The sequence below is a fragment of the Scatophagus argus genome, chromosome 12 (assembly GCF_020382885.2).
Source record: "Scatophagus argus isolate fScaArg1 chromosome 12, fScaArg1.pri, whole genome shotgun sequence".
Lineage (NCBI taxonomy): Eukaryota > Metazoa > Chordata > Actinopteri > Scatophagidae > Scatophagus > Scatophagus argus.
The window spans coordinates 16168228-16176160 of record NC_058504.1 but is presented as its reverse complement, the minus strand read 5'-3'; the positions used below and the strand labels follow the sequence as shown (position 1 = coordinate 16176160).

At 38.6% G+C, this 7933-nt stretch overlaps 1 protein-coding gene across 4 annotated transcripts; it reads right to left on the bottom strand.

The window, feature by feature from the left end:
• Positions 1–1502: 1502 nt before the first annotated feature.
• On the bottom strand, positions 1503–7322 carry rmnd5b (required for meiotic nuclear division 5 homolog B). Of its 4 annotated transcripts, none has more exons than XM_046405538.1 (10): positions 7169–7322; positions 5262–5454; positions 4975–5117; positions 4759–4896; positions 4492–4592; positions 3905–4071; positions 3512–3677; positions 3197–3299; positions 2957–3111; positions 1503–2419 (listed from the first exon to the last, which is right to left on the bottom strand). In XM_046405538.1, the coding sequence occupies exons 2-10, from the start codon at positions 5398–5400 to the stop codon at positions 2356–2358; spliced, it is 1176 nt and encodes a 391-aa protein (XP_046261494.1). In that variant the 5' UTR covers positions 5401–5454; positions 7169–7322; the 3' UTR covers positions 1503–2355. The 4 variants fall into 4 exon arrangements, with proteins under 4 accessions (XP_046261494.1, XP_046261498.1, XP_046261495.1 ...); XM_046405542.1 differs by having other exon boundaries at positions 7213–7301; XM_046405539.1 differs by having other exon boundaries at positions 5262–5449; positions 7169–7291.
• Positions 7323–7933: the final 611 nt, after the last annotated feature.

Genomic DNA, 7933 nt, shown 5'->3' with positions numbered 1-7933 from the left:
AGCACAGAAGTTCATAACACAAGCTTATTTTTTGCAGGGTCGTAATCTAAATGGTTTTGAGCTGTGGCTGACTCACAAGGCCCTTATTTGGCATTTAGGTTATTATATAAACTGGGGCTTAATATAACTGTGCAGTTCAGGAGTGGTTCACTGGGGTGGGATGACAAAAGATTACCTCTTACAGTATCACACCGTAGGACGGTCGCAGCACTAAATGTCATAAGCCATGCTGTTTACCTGATGAATTCTCACGATTATTAAACATTAGTGTATAATATATGCAGATAAAAAGTTGTGTCCTTCTTGTAAAACTCAAATTAAAACCTCTAAATTGAGATCTAACAGACTTCAGGGCTATTTAGTCTCCTTGTGAATAAAACAATAGTGCCACCAAGTGGTGATGAAGAAGCACTGAGCAGCTATAACACCTTAAGGGAAAATGACCAATTAACAGCAGGAGCATCAGACCGCCACATGCCAGTGCACGCCTCCAAAGCTGACTTGGAGTATAAAGTTTTATTTTAATTTCAGATGCAAGTATATGAAACATGTTAGAGGATAAATATTTACAATTAAAGTAGCACACACAAAAGCAGGAAATGCAAACATTCAACAAAATTAATAAGAGAAGTACAGGGAGCTAGCAGTCTATCTGAAAGAACAGTCAAAGAAGCAATGAATGATTGTCAACCAAAGAAGGGGAAAACAGGAACTTCAGTGAAAACTTTAACCCATTCCAAATGAAACCAAGATAAAATGTTTTTTCTTATACTCTGAATTAAACTGAGTGTAATGTAGCGTGGTCTGTGTGAGCTATGCTGGTGCGCTGCTTGCTGAAACAAACTGGCCTCACTAGACAGTGAGGTGACATCACCATTTTCAAAGGGACACCAGGAACTTGCACTATTAGTAGACCATCTAAACATGTTGTACTGTACATCCAAATGCCTTGGACCTTATGACACACTTTCAAAGTGTATCCTTACACACCATCAGTTGAATACATACAACTCCAACAGCATCCAAACTATTAGCCTGAATAGTGATATGGGTTATCTTTGTTCAACACTCCTTATATAAATGAAGACCTTTCATACTAACTGCAAAAGTGTGCTATGAAGTGTTACAGTGAGCCCTGAGGAAACTGTTCATATTTTTATTGTTTCTATTATGACTCAATCTCAAATAATGCAAAACCTACGCAGCAGAGGCTTTTTTTCTAAGTATATTACTAAACAACAGCCACGATGATCAGAGGACTTCCCCAACCCACAACGAGTAAAGCTGAATCACAAACCTACAGCCACTGCAAGTCAGACCATATAGCTACCATCACACCACTTTACATCTCCAAATCACATGGCGTGCAAGCTTAAGATACACAACGCAGGGCAAAGCGAGGCGATGGCACAACCGTGACGTGAACTGTGTCGAGTACGCATGTTCAACGTACTGTTTTACATGAGCTGTTGTGGCGGTTGCAACGAAAAATAGAAATAAAGCACATTTCACAGTAGTATATATTTTTGTTACCTTTTTGTCATTGTTAAATACATACATAGAACAAGACAAATGGCTTCAACAATGAGGAAAATCTTGCTGGTGCAGTCAGTCACAAAGCTGTTCCACCATTGGTGAGTTATTTGTTCTACCGATCAAACGGATACATCAGCCAAGAATGACTTTAAATCTACGTGAGACCTTTATTACATCGGGGAGGAGTAATGGGGGTCACAAGAGTTCAGTTCAAGACGGACCTCCTCAGTTCCCTTCACCAGAAAATAACAAACCTCCAACACAGTTCATAACTCTGTGGTTTTCGCATGTATAACAGAAGCTTATCACCATCCTGAAATCAGAAACTGCCAATCCATACCATTTACCCATACTCACCCATTCATAATCATTCAACTGCTTCCATCACAAAAAAAGAAAAAAAGAAGCAGTCATCCAACTCGAAAGGCTGATAAAGCCAAGAAACAAACACTATAAAGTATTACATACTTTAAAAAGATAAGCCTATAATTCTGCAGGCATTTGCAAATGAGTTTCAATGGATGATCCTTATTCAGAGGTGCTTCTTCATGACGATGGTCTCATTACTGACAGACTTTGCACTCTACTACAGGTTGTAGGTAACCATCCCTGCTGGACTATACTATGCAAAGTTGGAGGGTCCAAAGTGGGTTACAGGATGGCCAAGGCTGTCCAGAAGAGCTCTGGGATAAAACCTTAATGCTTACAATAACAGGCCAAGAGGCCAAGGACAGAGGAACAAGGGCCAGAGCAAATGGTCCAGGAAATGCAAAGAGCTCCAGGGAACATCATCCTGACTCATGATGAGAGTGTGTGGTATCAAAAGTAGATCTGCTTGGCATGTGAGGGATTCTGCTCCATGGGGCAGTACGGACATTTCAACCTGAGGATGAGACAGAGTGTGAGGAGAGCAAGTACAGGATGTCACAGAGGGTGGTTTGCTAGTTTAAGAGACCATACTGGCTATTTTGTCTGATTAACTATAAAATCTTGTACATTCAATCTTTACGCTCTAAAGCACCATCTGGATTAATTTCCTAATTTACAGAAAGCCACTGGTTTCTATTTATTTCACTACAGTAACGCAGGCTTGAAAAATGCTTGACTTTTTTCCTTTGCAAAGGTTGTGTAATTACAGTGTGATAATTCAGTTGGCAGCAGTAACTATTCCGAAAAGGGTTCTTTCTAAAAACTGAAATCCACATTTTGAGAAGTCTAACAGCTCAAATTTTAAAATGTTATCTGTCTGCTAACTTGATTACAATGCAATTTTGACCGTGCATGTGACTTACATTTCAGTTACTAGATAATAATTGGCCTTAAATGACTGTAAAAATTAAATGTTGTGATCCAAAATAAAACAACACCACTGCCACTCATACAAGCTTATCCTACCATATATGCTGTACGGTCAACTTACTTCCCAGCATTAGTCAGTTTGTTGAGGGCATCTCTGGAGATGACGTGGCCACAGATGAGCTTCATGGGGGGGTTGCTTTCTGAGGTCTGCTGCCTGAGGATCGGGCAGGCAAACACAGAGTGGTACCAGCACTTCTTCCCCAGGTCGATTTCAATCTACAAGGGCAGACAAGACGTCAATCAACTGTCTCATGGAGGAAAAATAAAAAGGAACAATGATGGAAATTAAAATGAAACTTACAGGCAGCTCATCTTTGTGCGTCCAAACTCCACTGCACTGTCTCTGCTCTATCACTTGCTTGATGTTCATCAGCACTGGCAAAGCCATGCAGCCTGATGCAAAACTGCAATGAAACAGACTTAATTATTAAATTTTTCTTACAAGAACACTGGCTCTTATAAAACAACGTCATTGTGACGAAGAAACAGCACTGTTTTAATTCATTTTCAAATCCCCTTCATTTTTTTAACTCAAGTCTCTACTTTGGTGTAAATGTAAGGATTTCAAAAAGGAAATCACAGATGAAGCATAAAGTGTTGTTCATGGTTTTCTAACCTAACACTGAGGGGAGACTCTACAGAGAGGCCCAGCAAAGCGCAGGCATCCCTGGTGAAGATATTACAGATCTCGGCCCACTGATTTGTCTCCAGCAGACTGCGGTACGGAGAGTTCTCAATGCCATGACGCAGGTATACCAGACTGCCCATAAGGATCTGAATATCTGCAGAGACAAAAAATGTACTCACATAATCATGTATTTGCCTTAAAAACAATTTCATTTTTCTTTGGTTGCTACTATACAAATCCAGAATTTTTCTCAGGCCTCACAAGTCAGAGCCTCACAATCTATCAAGCTTAAGAAAAACAGTGAAACAAAACAAAAAAAGTTAAGCATCTCTGTGTGCTTGTGTCAGGAATGAAACAATGATGACACTGTCTACAGTCTACCTCTCTGGTGCTGAGAGGCAAAGGGCTGGAAGTGCCTGGCGTACTGCAGGGCCTCCATTTGGTTGCTGATCCCCCCACTGAGCAGGCTGATGAAGTACAAGCGGTGCAACTTGAATTCTAGACTGCTGTTCAGGTCCAAAAGGCGTTGCCGATTCGTTACAGCCCATCTATGGTGTAGAGACATGAGCAAGTACAGTCATCATTTACAATATAATAATCAACACCCTAGATGCAGTATTTTTAGTCATTATTATGTGTTCAGTGTTGGCATGACCAAAGTAAAAGCAATCTCAATACAAATTCCTTTGAGCTTTATAAATATGCAAACTTTTGTTAAATGGCCAAAGAAATTCCCTAACTTTGAAGAGTCAGACAGATGGGAAAAGCAGCTTTAGCATTTTTAAAGATTATGAAACTACTTTTCTTGTATGCCATTTCTTTTCTATGCTACATTTGTACAACTTGTGGTGCATCTTAACTTATGGTAGCTAAAATGTCTATCTTAATCTCTGCCAGGATTCATTTTATTCCTCTTTACAAAAGATGATGACAGTCCAGACAAGGACAATGGCAAAAAGAAAACATACTCTAGTGCTGGCCTGAGGTCTTGCATCCTCAGAGCTTCAAGGATTCTGTTCAACTCCAGGAAAGGCTGCTTCATACTCATATCTATAACTACACCAGACTCCTAGAAAAAAGACAAGAGTATTTTGAATTATGACAGAAAATCAAGGATTGAACTAGATTGCAAGCCCCCTAAACCTGCTTTAGCTCATTTGCATTAATACATTTCAGAAGGGAATTATTTGAAAGACATGCCAATTTTACACCAAAATAATTTCATGGTTACTTACCTGACAAAGATCCTCTGCTACACTGAGCATCCCTTGTCTGTACAGGTGCTCCACAATTGTCTCACTCAGATATTTCTGTCTCTCTGGGGTGTCCCACACTGTCTCTGCCACCACAGCGCTGATCTCTGCATCAAAATTCTGCAAAGAAGCATCTGAGAAGTTAAGTATATGTATGCCACACAATAAATGTTGAAAAAGGTTGCTGCCCGTTCTCACCCTGTCAATGGCTTTGCCCACTTTTGACACACTGCCATGGATGTCCTTATGTCGGGAGGCTAGCATCTGTACTGTTTCTTTGATATTCTTACAGCACTGTGCCATAGTCTGAGATAGGACTGATAAATCTGCATCTTGTACTCCTGCAAGAAAGAAAAGGGTAGTCTTCACTGTGTATGTCTGCAGAGCACCTGACAGAGCACTAGTGAAACATAACAAACTGCTGTAATAGATCAAAGAAATTAAAAGTGTTCAGACACCTTAAGTGAATCAGTTTTTTTTCTTACCAAAAGCAACTAGCTGTCCTCGTATCTCACAGACACTGCGCAGGAGCTCGTCTAGCCTCTCTTCAGACTGGTGACCGTACATTACAAAGCGATGGAGAACTTTCTCCAGTTCCCTCTCAACACATGCACACTGTTCCATGGTTCAGACTGGAACCCTCACTCACACATACACGCTCGCACAATAACACCTAGACTGAAGAAAAAAGAGAAAAGAAAAATACATGCAAAGATGCTGAAGTATGAATAAACTCTTACAAATAATAATTTCTGAGGCTGTTAAGATATATAATGGCTATTTGAAATGTTTCAGGGCTGCAACTAACTAATTATTTTCATTGAAGAATCTGACACGTATTTTCTCAATGAATCATTTCATCGTAAAAATCGTAAATTGTGAAAAATTTATTTTTTTAAAGCCACGGCGACAGCATCAACATCTCAATACCCAAAATTATTCAGTTTACGATTACACAGAAAAGCAACAAAATCTGTACATTTGAGAAGGTAGAACTAGGTAATGTGATGTTATTTTGCATGAATAATTAATGAATTTTTAAAATAGTCTGAGATCAAATTCCAGTTGACTGATTGTTTAAGTTGTTTTGTTGTTCTTTTTCCTAAATACAAAGAAATCATTGTATTGTAATGATGCAACAAAATTATTTTCTAAAGAATTAATTTAAAGAACAAGATAGGCATGGCCCTTTAATGCTAAAAAACTCTGCTAATGGTATGTAATGGCAACCTTGTTCATAAACTACTTCAAACATACCTTTTATTTTAATTTTACAACTGCAATTTCTTGTTAGCAATGAGCTGTGAACAGCAAACAGCAATGAACAGATAGTGATATATTAGTCCAGCTGGTGTTTCAGGCTTTATGTTTTTGTTTGTTTGTTTTCTCTTTTCAGAGAACTCTCTGGTTTGCAGCTATTTGTATTTTGCTCCAGTGGATTCAACACAAAAGAAAATTCTACAAATCTGGATTAGGGGCATATTAACAATATGCAGGATCCCCTTTCATTGTTTTAATAACACAAAAACAACTCATGCAGCCTTTGCCTAAACTTACATCATATTCAAAGTCCCATGATTGTCACAGCTGCCTCTTGAACGACAAAGCCTCATACGAGGCGATACGTTTTAAAGACCTTAATCAAGCAAAGACAAAGCAAACCTAACAAGTACTACTGTCCCGTTTAAAAGTTTGGCCTGGTCTAATACTGCTAACAACTAGCAAGGCCTTATCAATGTTAAACGCAGGCACACAGAGTACACTGCGGCCTGGTGTTTACCAACGTTAGTCGCCCCTAGTATCTCAACCAAACAAAGTATAATTTAATCATCAGAGGACCAATGTGACTGTTAATCGATGGTTTTGTTTGAACGACTGTCTGCATGCAGATACTAGTGCTTTCTTACTAGAAAAACATAAAATCACTGATAAGTCTAGCTTTGATGTAACTCGCTGCTCATAAGCCGAATACAGAAAATGTCCACCTAGCCGTTACCGTAATAGAGCTAAACAGAATAAACGCGAGCTACCTGTCTATCTTAATATTGCAATAGCAAGTCTCATATTTATTTTTAGTAACGAACAATAGTAAATACGAACGGACACAAAGTGCAAACCGCGTATGTTGACTCGAAACACTAATTCAGAAAATGAAGCCGTCGCGCAGCTAACATAAACAAACGGTATCAGAGTCTGGCTAGCTAAAAAAACTCGCCACTGCTAGCAGCTACTTAGCTCCTTGATGTAAGCCAGTTGCTGACTGACAAGGCCCAAACAAACAGAGGAGAATGACAACCGAGTTTCCTTCATTATTTTATATTACTCCAACACGTAAAACATCTATCATCGTTTAACTGAATTTTTAAAAAATATTTATATGTACAGCACTCACCTCTCCTACTAATTAGTTAGCAAACATTAGCGTTAGCCACTTGCCTGTTATGGCAACACTTCAGCAGCAGTCGTAATACGGATCTTCCTGTGTCGCATTATGCGTTAACAGGGAATTTCACAATAAAAGCAATTTTCTCTGCGACGATAAATGTTCAGTATGTGTACAACTGATTTTCCCTTGAATCATGCGTCTCTCTTGAACAAGGGCGTTTTGAAGCTGTCACAACTCTGATCCAGTGAGAATACAGATGCATCACCGTGTAGACAACATTTTAATATGATAAAATAAAACTTGTCAAGGTAAAGTTGAAGAAAAGGCAAAACAAAACCAAAAACCAAAATGAACCACACTAAAATAAAATGTTATGTGACTGATTACAGGGAACACAGTTTGCCTTAACATTTTAAAAACCAGTCACTTAATAAAATAATAACAAAAGAAAAAAAAACAAAGAAGCTAAACACTTCTCTGTTTATTTGTATGTGCAATTAACAGGAACAGTGCACATTAATAAACATTGCTGTTCATGTGCCATAATTGGCTGAGAGACTATTTTTTATCTGTAGTCCCTGGACAGATGTTACAGACTCAACCTAAAAACAGAATGTAAGATTAAAATTATTGAGATCCTAAAAAGGCAACTAGGTCAGTTCAAAAAGGATAGATTTGAAATTTGATCTTGTGTTTATATTTTCACTGTTTACTAGCACTTGAATAACCCATCATAAGACTGGACCTGTGTTTAGAATCATATACACAGAC